At 37.0% G+C, this 16,741-nt stretch overlaps 1 protein-coding gene across 7 annotated transcripts in view; it reads left to right on the top strand.

Annotated features, from left to right (window-relative positions):
- KMT2E (lysine methyltransferase 2E) overlaps positions 1-16,741 on the top strand; it is a 92,794-nt gene that overhangs the window by 42,795 nt on the left and 33,258 nt on the right. For 6 of the 7 annotated variants that reach the window (XR_003096329.1, XM_006034041.3, XM_006034043.3 and 3 more), the window contains 7 exons: positions 4,075-4,247; positions 5,742-5,780; positions 6,333-6,545; positions 9,348-9,478; positions 10,100-10,217; positions 10,871-10,980; positions 16,351-16,615. Coding sequence is in view for 6 of the 7 variants with exons in the window: in XM_006034041.3 (XP_006034103.1) it covers positions 4,075-4,247; positions 5,742-5,780; positions 6,333-6,545; positions 9,348-9,478; positions 10,100-10,217; positions 10,871-10,980; positions 16,351-16,615 (1,049 nt within the window). In the remaining variant the exon portion in view is untranslated. Of the gene's footprint in view, positions 1-623; positions 777-4,074; positions 4,248-5,741; positions 5,781-6,332; positions 6,546-9,347; positions 9,479-10,099; positions 10,218-10,870; positions 10,981-16,350; positions 16,616-16,741 lie in introns of those variants that run through there. The other variant, XM_025216009.1, reaches the window with a different exon arrangement.

The following is a 16,741-nucleotide window of genomic DNA, read 5'->3' as shown; positions in this document are numbered from 1 at the left end:
CTTGCACACGTGTGCTTTTTCTTTTCAGGGAGATATTTGCCTCCTTTGCTGTTTTTCAGAGTTTGACCCAGACTTGCCAGTAAAGGATGGCTTTTATTTCAGCTCGCACCAGAAAGTGGTTTTCCTCAATATGGTACTACCAGGTGCAGGTAAACCACTTTTTTTCCCCCAGGGAACAACAGCAAGGCATTAAGAAAGGCAGAAAACTTGTATTGGGTTCAAGAACTAAACTCGCAGTCTGTCGCAAATACTGTTCTGTCTAGTACCTTCAGATGTATTTGTAACTGTTGGAGAAGCTGATGTTCTTGGCAAGTTCAGTGCTACGCTACCTCTCCATCAGGACTGATGATAAGCAGTATCATTGCATCTTTGCAGAGTTTTCAGGCATTCCTTTTGCCTTTTGCAGGACTATGGTATTTATGTATGTTCTCTTTGTATGAATCTTTTAGGACATCGTCTTATAACTTTTCATCTCTCTTCCAACATGTTCTTGAAAAAGAGGAAGAAAGATAAGCTTAGGGACAATTAAAAATGATGGAAAAACCCTTAGGTAAAATGCCACTTTTTGTCTTTGAGGAGGAGCTGGGTCTCAGGAGGGAGAGCTATGCTTTCCAAGCCCAAGGAAGGAAATTTAAATCCCGGATTCTTTGTGGAAATGGAACAAGGCAGTGGAAAGAATACTAAAAGAGACACTAGTATGCTGTCAGTTACATAGACCAGTGATCTTAAAAGATCTCCAGAGACTTAAAGAATCAACCTGATCCATGAAAGATACGGTAATCTTCTCTGTTTTTGTAATTGACGTCATTTGATTTGTGCCCATCTGGTCAATTGCATCGAGTGCATTTAGTTTCAGGAAGCTTTGGCAGAAGATTAGAAGATATAATGGAATTGTGAAATATCAGCTTTACTCCTCAAAGTATTTGTGAGAGACACTTTGCAGAGGCCCAGTAGACAGAGTGACAGTTTAATTGGGGGCATTACAGCCAGCCCAGAAGTAATGGGGAAAGCAGAAAACTGACCATCTTTTTTGTGCTTGCTGCTTCCTCTTCTTCACTTAAAGTGGTAGACACCCCAGAATCTTTTGAGAGACAGAATAGTGGGTTAAGTGGATCTGTGGGCTGACTCAGTATGGTATTTCTTATGTTCTTACGAGACATTAAAACTCTTCATCTAGTTTCTCACTCCAGTCTCTTTCTTTGGCATGCCAGAGTAAATTACAGTGGTAAATCCATTCTTTCTTGGTATATCCCATCATCAAATTCTGAGAACCTTCTTAGGAAAGTCATAGGATTAGGTCTGATAAATCTTTTTATGTAAGGAAGGTGTTCCAGAGAATTGCTTCAATTTTGCAGCTCTGAACTTAAAAAAAAAATAGCAAAGTGAAAGCAGTATTGTGAAGCTAAAGTGCTTAACAAGTTTGGGGAGGAGACTCGGCCTATTCTTCCTCCCTGCTTTTCTGTTCACACTCTTAGTAGTTTTTTCTCAGGCTAAAGATAAACTTGCTGCCCTTCTGTCTCTGTTTCATGATTTGACAGCCAAAAATGACCTAATACTGATATGTGAAATGTTAAAAGGTTACGTTGACTTGTCCTCTGATACTTGCAATACTCTTGCCTTTGTGATCGCAAGCAAGGAATAATTGCATAATCATACCCATTAGTAAGCTCTTACCTAACATTATTAGTTATGAAGTGTGCCCACTTAATATATTTAACTTCAAACATCATGTGGAACCTAATTTGTTGTAATGCACATATTTTTATAATAAGTTCTTAGCCTTAAAACTAAGCCACAAAAAGTAGCAAGAAGAACCCACCCACCCTTGCTTATCACCAGGTGGAATAGTCTTGGTACTCACTTGTCCAGCCAATTCCTACGTCTCCTGTAATAGTAGGTCTCTGTGTGTTAGCATCTGAAAACTGTTTCAAGTATTTTAGTGGCATTTATATATGGAAAAACATGCATTTGTTTCAGAACAGTTCTCTGGTTAATGCCTTCCTATTTATTGTGTAGCCTGCTGCTGGGACAGTCTGTTTAAAAAGTAATCACAAGCTTACCTTCCAAACCTTTTGCGCTTATCTTTCAAGCCCTAGATGATTCATTCTTTAAAAGCTTGAAGAACCTCTCTTAAATGCCCTATAGTTAAATCTACTTTAAAGCCGTGCCTGCTTTATTCATTGCCCAAAACTTCTACCATTTTTGCCTAATTTAAAAAAAATTTGGCTAGAAATATATTTCAGTCCTGTTGAGAATCTGTAAGCCATTTTGGAAGAACTCATCCTCTTTGTATTTGTCATCTCATATAAAAGTGCCTCAGCCCTTCAAAGGCATTGGTCTCTACTTTGGGGGACTTGTGAGCACAAAAGCCATTGAGTTAGGATGAACAGATTAAAATTCTTCGGTTGTTTTTACAACCCCTTTCCTTGTCACTTAACTCCTCACATTAAAGTATTCTATCTGGTATATATGTGGGGGGGTGGTGTTGGGACACTGCATGATGTGGACCAGCCAGAAGCATTGCATGCAGCACACATGCCCCAAATGGGTCACCCTGAGTACTGCATGCAGCAAGCACTGGCCCTGCCTGGGGCGGGAGAGGCTGTTTCAGGGCACACCCTGTATACAGCACCTGCATGAGACTGGCTCTGAGTACTGGATCTAGCCTGGGTGATCTATCTGCAGGGCTGGACTGATATAGGCACCATATGAAGTGCATACTTTGGGGGAATTTGGGACTTAAAAGCCAAGGGGTCCTCACTGAGCCTGTGTAAACTAAAATATTTTCCTCCCACATAGTCTTCTAACTTGGGCAGAATAGAGCAGTTTTTTCACAGGGATGGCAGAAAGTACATCCTTGATACAAAGGTCATCCTTTGGATTTCAGCTTCCTATTACAAATCATGGGGGCTTATAGAGCTGTTAAAGGAAAAGGTTACCAGAATTTTTTAGCAAGAATAAAACAACCTATTGCTTTACTCTCAGAAATGACTCAAGTTTTTTTTGGCTGAGATTTAAAAAGGATTTTTTTTTTTGTCATGGTTCCAGCATAAAAAATTCCAGCCTAAACTTTAATAAAGCTATGCAACACAGAAACACGAATTGGAAAAAAAAAGTGCTGTATAACCTTAATATTTGCTGCTACCAAATCTGTGCCTTAAAGAGTACCTTTTATCTGGAAGAATCCTAAATTTCTGTGCCCAAGGAGTGGGTGCAGTAGTACAGTTGAACTCCCCTTTGGCTTAGCTGTATGTGAGCTCTCAATGTGGGAGCTACCTACAGCACCTACTTGTGTTCAGCTCTGGAGCGTAAGGGATGAGTGTTGCTGCTGCCACAGCTCATACCCTGTTTTCCACTGCTGCTGAATTCAGTTGAGTGGGGCAGGGGGTTGAAGGGTAAACAGCAGCAGCGTTTGCTCTCTGGGGTCTGGAGCCACACAGAGCTTTGTCCATACCCTAACCCAATCAGCAGAGCTCACTACTCATGTGTAACTCTTGCAGGAGCCTGTACTAACCAGGCGATGAACTTGGAACTCACTGTGTATGTATGGCGCAGCCAAAGTGGAGGGGTCCACACACCCCCCACCACCCCACCCCCATACCCAATTTCTGGATCTGCTACTGGCTACATCTAGCAGTTTGTACCAGCATATGGTATTTTTATCAGATATCCACCTCTGGGAGAAACCAAGAAATATGCACATAGCGCAGTGCTTCAGAGTAAGAAGGGGAAGTAGTGCCTAGTTTTTTATTTTTTTAACTTGGATAAATATACCATTCCAAATGTTTTGGTCCTGTTTTGAAAGTAAGTCTCATTGAAGTCTAGTACGCCTTATTTAAAGTCAGTTGTGTTGCACAGTATTGCTCTCTAACCTGGCATCATGGGCACCTATTAATAACTTCTTGTTTGTAATGAAATTTCATTTTATTGCTGTTTTTAGTTGTGAATACATTGTAACTGAAACATCTGAATTTTGGAAATCCAGAACTGTAGTAGCAGCTAACAATCTCCCTCTTTTTTTTTTTTTTTTGCTTGTTTACATTGTGATGGTGATTTTTTTCTTGTCTTTTAAAGATGGGGATACCAGTGCAACAGAAAGTGGTGATGAGGTTCCTGTAGAACTGTATACAGCTTTTCAGCACACACCAACTACAATTACTCTAACTGCTACCAGAGTTACTAAGGTCAATGACAAGAAAAGGAAAAAAAGTGGGGAGAAAGAACAGAACATTGCAAAATGTAAAAAAGTGAGTGAACTAAAATGATTTTCCCTGCTTTTAGCTTGCATGTAGTAGAATAACTTGTTTCTGACTTCCATATTGTGGAGCGGTTTCTTCAGTTCTGAATTTAGATTGTAATGTGGTGGGCAACTGTAGTGAGCGTTAGACTAATAATTCCCTATGTTTAATGACAACATCCCATTTGAAAACAGGTTGATAGGAGTTTTTATAGACTATCATATCAAGCAACAGCTTTTATATGGTCACTTAAGACTTGAAAGTGCTATACAAATTATAACTAGTCCTTCCATTGCTGGGTTCAGGGATCAATTATTTATACATATATACAGACCTATTTTGCCTTCTGATAGTACATCAGCAGTAGTCTTTTTATTTCCCCTTTCCTAGCTAACAAGTGGATTTTGTTTTTTACATTGCTGTTCATTCATTAAAGTTCAGACACGATTGTCAGTATTTTCAGTTGTACCCCAAATGACTTGTCATTCTGTTCCCTTGAGATGTACTTCTCAGAAAACTAGCAAGGAACTGCACTGTTTAGCCAGTTCAGTACACAAAATGTGATTACTATATTCCAACGTTTTTCTGAAAATACAATGTCTAACTACAGGAATAAATTAGTGCTATTTAAAGAAGCAAAATGAACATACAGCCATAGCTCTATAGGTGAACTACTTGATTTCAGATACTGAGTTGGCATTGTGGACTGTGTCATTTTGCTTTTCTAGATTCACATATAAATCAAACTTTTTTGGATGGTTGGAAAATGCAGAAATTTACTGATCCCACAAGCCCCTTTTCCTGTTATGTCACATGGCGTAGTTGGTGACGTTTATTAAAATAAATTGAATGAAAACCAGAATTTCCATAATAGATGTTTTGGAGCTCCAGACATTTAGGGCCATTAATTTAATCTTAAATAACTTGGAATGCAGTTGTGAAAATACATGAGCACATATTAAGCCATAAACTTGAACACCTAGTCCCAAAGATATACTGACTTTTACTATGCTGTTATTATGTGCTTACCTGCTAAAAGAGTACAAGGAGATGAATGAAAAAGCTCTGTTCATTGTGAAATACTTTGCAAAGGTTTCCATAATTTTACAAGACATAAGCTCAGTATGTTTACCACTGTCTGTGGTGACTTTGTATGCCTACAGAGCACCCTATGTTAATTTTGATTCATTGGTACAAATCTCAAAGAGTTTGTAAACTTGTGGGGGTAGGAAACAGCACGCTTCTTTATCACCAAAGGCCCTTAGACTATTATGTTTGAAGCTTACATTTTTTAATTGAATTAAGGTGCCTTTTTATAATTTTAAAATTACAGAAAATACAAGTGCCTTTCCTCCTCCTTGGTTTTCAGAGTTGTTTTGTTTCCTTCTTAAGAGAAAGTTTGTATGCCTAAAGAAGTTGAACTAGCAATTAAACATTTTTTTTTAAATGAGATTTTTTTTTCCTCATTAAAAAATAAAAATCTCCCATTTACATTTATTTCAGGCTTTCCGTGAAGGATCTAGGAAATCTTCAAGAGTAAAGGTAAATGTGATATAATCTAAAATATCTTTCAGCTAGTTGACACTCTGGGTTATTGTTACAGGAAAAAATAACAATAGCTTACCTAGGGGTGGGAAAGTAGGGTTTCTACCCTGGGTTCTGTCTTCAGGAAGGAGGGGAGATTGGCAGTTTTAGGAGCTACCCAGAGCATAAAAAAATGCTTGTTAAGCCTCTGAAAACTAACATTCCTGAAATTTACTGAGCGTAGTGACTTTCTGCAAAGTTGTATTGTTTTGTAAGAGCTTAAGCAGTTTAAATCCAATTATTTATAGTAAGTACATAGAATTTTAAAACTTTTTGTGTAAATGGTACTAAAGGGTAAGTGTGTAAATGTAAAATATATATAAGAAATACAACCATGACAAGAATTCTAAAACTATAAAAAGAGTTATGCATTTTAATGGTTTGTACTAATTTCGTACAAAATGTTGGTCACTTATTCTAAATCAGCCATTCTAGGTTTGGCTCTGGGTAACTTTGAAAATCATGTTTTACTTTTTAATTCTGGTTACTTACTGTGATTGATTTTTATAGGGTTCAGCTCCAGAAATTGATCCTACTGATATTTCAAACTTTGGATGGGAAACTAAAATCAAGGCATGGATGGATCGTTATGAAGAAGCAAATAACAACCAGTACAGTGAAGGTGTTCAGAGAGAGGCTCAAAGAATAGCTCTGAGATCAGGCAATGGAAACGACAAAAAAGAAGTCAACACCAGCAATCTCATCTTCAAACCTCCAGTAGAGGTAAATGAGAGAGAGGGAATTGTGTAACAAGGGGAAAAAGCACACAACTTTAGAAAACACCAAAACTTGTATCTTGTTATCTACACAAATACATACAGTGTTGTAGTCTGTGATGTTTGCATGCATGGCTTGTATTGAGGTGTGTTTGCTTGTTTTAGCAATAGATAAATTGTTTTTCTCCCCCCACATAAACTTTTTGTATTGCTGTCAAATTTGTGGAGGGATAAAATATGTTAGTGTAAGTTCATAACTTTCATATAAGAAGAAGGTGACATAGCAGCTAATCTGAACATGCTTTGAGTTCTGTACTGTTATCAAGTTCGTATAATTTCACCCTCTTGGTTTATTTAGAATCCAATAAATAGAGCTTACTTCCTTATTATCAATGTGACTCAGTTATCCAAATTAAAATCATATGTTATCCACAAAATTAAAATTGTGTGTAACATAGTTCTCAAGAAGGATCCTGAAACTATCATGTTTCTGTACATAAAACACGCACCTTTCCTCCAAAGCACCCCACTTCCTCCCAAAAAAAACAAACAGAAAAGCCCAGAAACAAGCCAGCTGCTGGAAATTGAAGCAGATTCTGCTACTTATTGACTGAATCCACAGGGAGCAGAATAATGAGCAGTTTTGGCTCCCTAGCTATAGCTACTTTGTTATGTTTTATGTGGAAAGGGGTTTTTTTTGCCTTTCAAAAAACAAAGTACATACTCCATTCCAGGGTGAATTGTATGCAAGACAATATGGTATGTGGTTTTGTCTTTCACTAAGACTTTAGGAGTATACCATAATTTAGAGTCCTGAACTGCTTAAGCCCTTGAAGAAATTTTACCCCTAATATTTCAAATGTTGTTTAATTAAACAAAAAAGTGGCCTCCGGAAACAAATGCACCCTTTCTCCCCACCACTCCTTCCCCACTCCCCCCATTCTCTGTAGGTCTTGAAGAAAACAAAATGATATACACTGCATACTTCATTGTACTACTTGAGAATTTTGAGATGAATGTCTGTAGGATTGCTAATACTTAAGTTTCTCACTGAAACCTGTAAGAAGTATGTTTAAAAAAAAGTTATGGGGTGTGTCTTGCTCGAAAATTTCTAATGGGAGGAATGCTATGGGTGATTAATGCACTGCATAGAACTTTCGGAGGATCCAGATTCATAAAGTAGCATGCTGCTGGGAATGTTGCTCTTTTTAATGTCTGTGAATATTTTGTCTTGCTGTTTAGAGGAAATCAAGTTAGGCCCCAAACCTGTACTTCTTAAAACATAAAACAAAACAAAAAACTAACCTTGGAATACACTGGCTTACTTGAGTTGCACATTAGCAAGTCCCAGAGCTGGTTGTAAGAATACCAATACCAAAAATGAATTATTTAGTTACAAAGGAGTTACAGTGGATAGTGCCATCCAGTTAGTATCAGCTGAATCCAGGTGATATTAACTTACATATTCTTATTTATTTTATTTTATTTATTTATTGTTTGCATCTTTGAAGGGTTAAAAAAGCTCAAGTATTTTAAATATCTGAAAACAGACAGGGTAAAAATAGTTTGGTCCCTTATCTGTATAACTTTATATTAGTTACTGCCTTCCCCCACTTTCTTTTTCTCCATAATAAAATCCATCTTCTAATAAAAAGCACAAAAAATTGGGGTAGCATAACAGTATCTGTTACCTTTTAACAACTAGTCCACTCATGTACTTGTGATTCCCTAATAGTGGTTCTTTTGCACAGTTTGCATAGCACCTCTCTGTGACTCGTAACCTAGAAACAACTTTATTAGCTTCAGGTCCGTGTCAGTAGCATACAGGGACATTCTGTATTATTTTCCTAAAATTAACTGCCTACAGCAGTTAAATTATAATCCAAATAAATATTCTTTTATTACCTAAATTACAAGAGAGAAAACAAAGCAAGTACAATCAGTTGTTACAGCAAGATCTGTTGAAGGAATCTGCAAGCTGTTGGATATCTAACTTTTGATAGGGAAAGACTAATCTTAAGGAAAAGTTATCTTATCAGGTCTTGTAATAGAAGCATCTTTGCTTCTCTCCCTCTAGCATCAGCATGGCGCACGTGACACAGTCCTTGGAGGAATGTCCCTGCTTGCAGAGACCTTCGCCTAGATATAGGCCAATTCACTTTTGATCAGAGGTGACACAATTACCAGAGGTGTGAGTTCCTTAGTTGTTGTGTCAGAGTACATACTAGGTTTTGATTAAAAGGCATCTGCCCATCTGAAGTTAAAGAAATGCACAAAACTTAATTTATATTTTCCTGTTATCAACATTTTTATTAAAGTTCATCCTATGTGATATCTTCCTGTCCTATTTCTCAATAGGATAAAGATGCTACCATGCATAACCTTTCCATTTTTCCCTTTTGATCAGTGCCCTGACAATTCCTGGAAAAAAATCTATTACGCAAACTAACTTTTGCCTGTGGTTGTCAGAACGCATAGCTGTATTGAACAATCCCTATGATGATGATGACAGTAATCCATCATTAAACATAATACCAGAATTGAAGGCATTGCTACACTGGTTCACAGCCATGTAGTAGAGATCTATAGTTATTATGACAGTTCTACAGTCTTGGTCCATAGGTAATTGCATTTTTAGGGGGAACAGGTTAATAAGGTCATATAGTTTTTTTTAATTGTAAGGTTTGGTTTGAGTTAACAATTGCTTGTTGCTTTTAAAGGTTTCAACAGTTTAATCTTATGCCTAATAACGGCAGTACGACCAGTTAAATAATATTGTTTAAATTTGTTTTGTCTTCTTTTTTCGTAGAGCTATGTGCAAAAAAACAAGAAAATTCTGAAAGCTGCCAAAGACTTGCCTCCAGATGCACTTATTATTGAATACAGAGGAAAATTCATGCTGAGAGAACAATTTGAAGCTAATGGCTATTTCTTTAAAAGGTATAATAATTCAAATAACTTTTATTAACTGTGCTGTTTTACCAACAAGTTGATACTTTTTGTAGTTAGCTTGTTTGTCTTTTTATGCCAGATACTGGAACATTTTCTTATCTTTAATAGACCAGGAATGTAGCATTAAGGTTTTGAATGCGGATACATTTTTCATCTGAACATCTTTGTGGTTTATAAATATCTGTGAACAACCTAGTGACTTTTTGATAGTATCACAGTCAGACAAATTGAGAAATTTGAATCCAGAGAAACTAAGTGATCTGCTCAAGATTATCCACAACAGTCAGATTATTGACCTTTTGTCTTCTAATTTTGACCTTTAGCAACAATCCTATCCCTCCCTGCCAACTCTCTGACAAAGGAGTTGTTTGTAAAACCACATTTTAGATCTGAGAAACTTTTGAATATTTTACATTTTTGTCTTTAAAAAGCTCAGATAGATTTGGACTTGAAAGTTCTTAGCTGCTAACCTGTATTGATTTTTATATTGGACTTGTATTAGGAAATATAATGATGTAAAATAAAACAAGCTTTAATAATTTAAAATGAAAAATATAATTACTATTTTAAATATTACAGACTAAGCATTTGTTGCTTTTTTCTTTCTAGGCCATACCCTTTTGTTTTGTTCTATTCAAAATTCCATGGGCTAGAAATGTGTGTTGATGCACGAACCTTTGGAAATGAAGCTCGTTTCATCAGACGTTCTTGTACACCAAATGCTGAGGTAGGACTGTGGCCATATGAAATAATAAATTTTTTGGGGGGGTGGGTTTCTGGATGTGATGAACAGCCCACATTTTACACTTGACTCACGAGATTTATTATCGAAATTTTGTATTGTATAATGCTGGGTTAGTCTTCAAGCATTACTCTTGGTCAAGAAGTTACAAGTTTCTTTCATATAATTGTTACTTTGTAAAGTACCTGTACACAAAACTCAAGTGCATTAGGTTACTGAATGCCTCACCTCTATTTGGCCAGTGGTGGAAATGACAGTTGTAGTCTTGCAAATTAAAACTTTAAAAAACCAAATGGACTACCTTTAGTATGTTACTCTGAAATAAAATATTTTCAATAATGCCTCAACTCCTAAGCAGAGAATGAGGAAGAAATGTGTATAAATCATGAGTAATAGATTATACCTAGTCATCAGGGCATTTTTCAAGAGTAATTTTTTATTTCTTTGAAGGGCATGATAAGGAAATAGGATGTACTTTCTACGTATACAAAACATAGCTGTTCTCTTTGTTTATTCTGCTTTCATCAATCTCCCAGTTTGACTTTATAAAATACCGTAGAAAATGGTTAAATGTAGATCTGTTTTAAAAAATTTGCTTTAACTACATTATAAAATAATGGTTTTGCTCTTGGATTTAGGTGAGGCATGTAACTGAAGATGGCACGATTCATCTTTATATTTACTCCATCCAAAACATTCCAAAGGGAACAGAAATTACTATCGCATTTGATTTTGATTATGGAAATTGGTAAGTATTTTCAATGTGTATAAAACATCCCATGTGTTAGGACAGTTTACTTTTAAAAGTAAGCAGCATTACCATGTCCTTTAAAAACTGACTATTGTTAACTGGCTGTTTTTGGGGGGGTTTAAACGGAGTTGGCGTTTTCTTGCAACTCACTGACTCTATATGGAAGATATTCTGTTTCCAGGATAATGTTTGGTGTAGGGTTTTATTTTGGGTTTTTTTCCCCTTTGTTTTTTAAAATGTTTTAGTGTTTCAGACTCCTGCATTGGAGTTCTGTTGTTTTTTGTACAACATCACTAGAAATAAATGTTCTGCAGGCCAAATAAAGCTCTGTTAAGTCTGCACTCTACCATTAGATTTAAATATAGATGTGTAATAGTAATTTAGGGCAGAACATGGCCCATAAAATCTTACTACTGGGGAAACGTACAGGGTTTTTTTTAGAAGACAGTTGGGGGGAGGGGGATGTAATATCTTTACAGATAAACCAAGGTTATTTAAGTTTGACAGCCCATGAAAGCTGGTAAACCTGGAATGTTTCAGTATTATTTGAAAAGAATTCAAGGTAAATGTTCTTCTGTTGTGCATGGAGAAAGTCTTTAATCATCAGATTGGTCCTCAGTTATCATAGACATGGGAGGGTCATTTAAAAAAAACAAAACCTGGAAACTTTCAAGGGAGAGGGAGGAAAAAATCTTCTACCCCATTATTTTTTAGGTCTGATATTAAGATAATGGCAATTGGGAGAAGATTGAAAAGACAATTTTTGTCTGCATGAACAAGAAAGGATTTTTAGATTAATATTTAAAATATTACTGCAGCACTTAAGTACTTCAAAATATGTTCTGATAACTAATAAATAGTTTAAAGAAAATTACTTTATATCAGAACATAATGTTGGGTAATTATAATATTTATATTTTAGGTTCATATACTGTATATAGCAACATAAATTGTGGGCATATTATTGTAGTCCCAGTCATAAAATCATAGAAAAATAGGCTTGGAAGGAGACCTCCAGAGATCATCTAGCTAGAGGCACAGTCATCCCAATCCAAACCATCCCATACAAATCCATTGTCTAACCCTGTTACTAAAACTACACAGTTGACCCTGACAGCCACGAACATAACATCCTAATTTGCCACAAGTAAAGCAGGGGGACAATGATGGTCAATGTTCTGCTACTATGAAGTTTGTTAAAATACACTCAAGAGATTCAAGGAAGAGGGCCATGCCCCTTCAACAGAAGACAAAAGCCCCCATATCTGACCAGGTGGTAAAATTCCTTCCCTTACCCAAGATATGACAAGCAGTCTGATCCCTAAACATAGGGGTGAGGCCATCCAGCGAGGAATCTCTGACTTCTTGTCCCAGTAAGAACATTGGCACACCCCAGTCAAGATCCCAGCCTTGGCTACAGTAAAAACCCAATGCTTCCAAGGAAGGTGAAAAAAAGATCTATAGTAGAGCATAGGCATAACTATTTCTAGATCATCCTTGATCAGTACTTACCCAGCCTCTTCTCGAACACTTCCCAGCATGGAGATTCCATAGCTTCCCTATACAGTCTATTCCATTGTTCTAACAGTGAAGAAGTTTTCTCAGTATCCAATCTAAACCTGCTTTGCTGCACCTTCAAGCTATTAGTCCATGTTTTATTCTCTGCAGCAAGAGAGAAAAGGTGTTTTCCCTCTTTATGATAGCGCTTGAAGTCTTTAAAGACTACCATTGTGTCCCTTCTTAAGCATCTTTTCTGCAAGCTGAAAATGCCTACTGCATTCAGCCTTTCCTTGTATGACTTGCCTTCCAAGTCCTTTGTCACCTGCCTTTTGGACCCTCTCTAACGTCCCCGGATTCATTAAAAAATGCAGCACACACTTCTCTAGATGATGCCTAACCAAGAGAGAGGCACAGTCACTTCATTTCCTGTGTCTTGCACATAATGCTTCTGTTGATGCATCCCAAAACCTCATATACAGTTGCATCGCACTGCAGACTCGTATTGAGTCTGTGATCTATGGAAACTCCCAGACACATCTCCATAGTGCTGATATCCAGACAGGTATCACTCATTTTGTGTTTGGTTTTTTATTGTTCTTCCCAAGGTGTAGCATCTTGCATTTGTTGTCAGCCTTGAACTTTATCTTGTTAACTCTAGTGCAGCTTTCCAGTCTATTGAGGTTCTTCTGAATTGCACTTCTGTCCTGCAGCGTGTTCACAGTTCTTCCTGGTTTCATGTTGTCTCCAAACTTGCTCAAGGAGCTTCTGTGCAAGCATCCAAATCACTTAAACGGATTGAACAGCACTGGGGCCAGTACACAGACCCCTGTGGGACTCCACTGAAAACCTCCAGCCATTCTGATAGGGATCCATTTAGAATTACCCTTTACTTGTGGCTATTGAGTCAGTTGGCTATCCACCTTAAAGTAGTTTTGTCCAGTCCACATTCCTTCAATTTATTTATGAGAAGGTCCTGCAGGACCTTGTCTAAAGCCTTGTTGACAATATCCATGGCATTCCTTTCATCCACACAAGTTGTTAGTTTTTCAAGGAGATCAAATTTGTTTGACATGATTTGTTCTTAAATTTGTGCTGGCTGTTTCTGAACAGGCTTTCTTCCTCCAGATGCTTGTAAATGGACTTCTTTATGATATAGTTCTGTAACTTCCTGGGTATTGAGGTAATCGGGAACCAGTGTTATGAGAGAATGAGTATGAACACAGCAGCCCTTGTTGTGTGTTAATCTGTTGCTGCTTCTGATAACTTCAGTCCTGGAAGTGGAGTTTGATGTAGAGACAGTTTATGCAGTAGAGGAAGTTGCTGTACTCTTGGTTGGCTGTGGTGAACAGATCCCTGATTCAGAAGATAGCACTTCTCCTCAATGGATTTGGAGATTGACATCCTCTGTCTTGTAGAAGAATAGACAGTCTGTTACCTGCCCATCTGCTTGTTTCTTTGGGCAGACTCAATGATACAGATAGCAATGAGCTTATGTCTTTTGGGCCTTGGAAGATGACCCGGAGGGGCCAAACAGAAGAAATGGATTTTTTCCATGTCCTGACAATAAATCAATGTGCAGTTTTTTTTATTCTCCCTCAGCAAAAATGGTTTGATTATCTTGTAACAAATGGAAATATGTTCAGGCTGAAAGTTGTTCAGACAGAAAAGGACCTATGTTTTGTAAATACTGCCAAATGAAATATATATTTCCAAATGCCACTAGGATGACTAATCATATCCTTACATATATGAAATGTCCTGTAGACATTTAAAAAATGTCTTTGACTGGAACTCAAAGTTAAGAAGAACATTAAGTAGATAACACTGACAGTGATTGTACGTTCAACAAGCACTCTTGGTCCAGAAGTCTTTTTACTCCTGTGATATCATCTGGAGGTGTTATACATGCAAGTTCAGCTCTTCAGTCATAACGAAGAGCCATCCAAATTAGCTACATATGAGACTACTAAATAATTTATAGACAAGATATCACCTGAATATCAACAAAATACTGACCAAGCTCTTGCAAGATCTACCTGTGCTTCTGCTCTTTCATTATCAGTCTCTGAAAAGAATACTGTCAGCAGAAGACGGTCTTTTAAACAGACCTTTCCCACCAGCAGGATATGAACATGTGGAATGGAAACTACATAAGAAATCAGCAGATTGGTTTGGCAGAACTTCCAAATGGGTAGATAAATTACAGGTCAGGAAAGGAATCTTCCTGGTGAAACCTTGACCATGTTTTAACTACAGCATTGAAACAAGAAAATGTACCATCTGCAGAGTATTTTAGAAGTAAAATATGTGAATTGCTAAAAAAAAGATTGGATGAAATTATTTGCTTCACTGACAATATAGTAATAGTAGTAATATGAAAGCAGCATGGGATACCCTTAAAGGACATCTAAATGTGTATTACTGAAATAGGATGTAGTACTTGTGAGTTAAACCTGCTACTTAGTGAATTAATGAAGTTGGGCACACTGGACAACATCTCCAAAAGTTGTTAAAAAATAGTGAAAACTATTCTTATTGTAGCCTATCCTTTAAAAGGCAGTAGGAAGAAAGACATGGTAAGAATAAAATGGTAAGTGGAACATTCTATCAAAACCAAGTGGAAAAGTGTGGTGATGTTTAAAAGCTTATTAAAAAGCAAAAGAAAGCTGTTATTGAAAGTGATAATCGAAAATGTTAAATCAGTGGGGACCAACCTTTTTGGCAGATGTACCACAAAGTAAGCACTGTGTCATCCCTTAGTGCCACTCCAGTCTTCTTCCTTTGCCTGATCCTTCTGTGTGTTGACCCTCCCTAGTTTGCTGCATGCTCCACACAGGCTAGGCTGCCTATGCCACCAGCCAGCCTTGTGCCAGAATTACAGGGTAACATATTGCACCCAAGCTCCGTGCAGAATTTTCTAAATGTTCAACTGTCAGAATTTGTCTCACATTCCTCAACTTCCGGCCAGTTAGTCATTCATTTTTGAGAAACTAAATTCATCTCTACTCATAAGTTAGGAAGAAGTCAAAGCAAAGAATTATCATTTGTAGACTGGACCAATACAGCTGCCACTGAATACTAGCTGCAGTCTGGAGTTCGAAGTTAGTAAAGTACGTGAAGGTAACATAGTTTTAGCATTTTGACTGGGTTGCTAAATAAACAACATAACAAAGACCATGTATTCGAAGAGTATTTGCAGTTATTACAGAGTGCAGAACCTCTTCAGTTTGGTTCAGGAGTGCAATCTGGGAATCTATCAAGAAGCTTGCTCCTACAGCATAGTATCAAGGCTTTTTGTGCAAGACAACTTCGGGCTCTTTTTTGTTCCTCCTTTATTTCGCATTCCTTCATTTTCTGCCATCTCTGTGCCAGCCTGGCTAACTTGCTTTTCTAAATGCTAATATTTTCATATTTCTTAAAACTTGTATACTTGTCAAGCTGTCTTGCATTCATTTGAGTAGCTCACTTGGTTTTATATATATGAGGAATAGAATCCAGCAGTGTCCCATCTAGGAAGATACAAGGTTTTTTGTAACTCGGTTTTGTTTTGTTTTTTATAAAAGTAAATGACTGTGTTTTGCAGGGGGGGCGTTAAATTCCCAACCAAAGTATGTTTCTTTCCTTACTTTTCCTTTTTATTTTATTTTATTTAATAGAATAGATTTTTATGTGCTCGTCAAGCTGCAAACTGGAAAGAAAGTTTGTTTAAAATTCCAATTAGCTTTTTTATTTGACTAAGATATATAATCTCTTGTCGTAGCAGATGTTAATTTACTATGTACAAGCCAGATTTAGCTTTAGAAGACTGTACTGCTACATCATTCATTTAACATTAATTTTGCCTTCTTTGCTTTTAATTTATTTCAGTAAATATAAAGTGGATTGTGCTTGCCTCAAAGAAAATCCGGAGTGTCCAGTTCTTAAACGTGGTTCTGAGCCTACAGAAAACATCAACACTGGGTATGAGACCAGAAGAAAAAAGGGAAAGAAAGAGAGAGACATTTCAAGAGAGAAAGAAACTCAAAATCAGAATATCACGCTGGATTGTGAAGGAGCAGCTACTAAAATGAAACTCCCAGATAATAAGCAGAGGAAACTCTCTCCCCTCAGACTGTCCATTTCCAATAACCAGGTATATTAAACAAAATTATTATAATAAGCAAAGGAAACTTTCTGCTCAGGCTGTCCATTTGCAATAACCAGGTATATTAAAGCAAAAATTAATCTTTACGAACCAAAAAACTATAGAGCTTATCGG

The sequence above is a fragment of the Alligator sinensis genome, unplaced genomic scaffold, assembly GCF_000455745.1.
Source record: "Alligator sinensis unplaced genomic scaffold, ASM45574v1 scaffold100_2, whole genome shotgun sequence".
Lineage (NCBI taxonomy): Eukaryota > Metazoa > Chordata > Crocodylia > Alligatoridae > Alligator > Alligator sinensis.
Note: the sequence above shows the minus strand (reverse complement) of the source record. Positions and strands in the feature narration are given on the sequence as shown.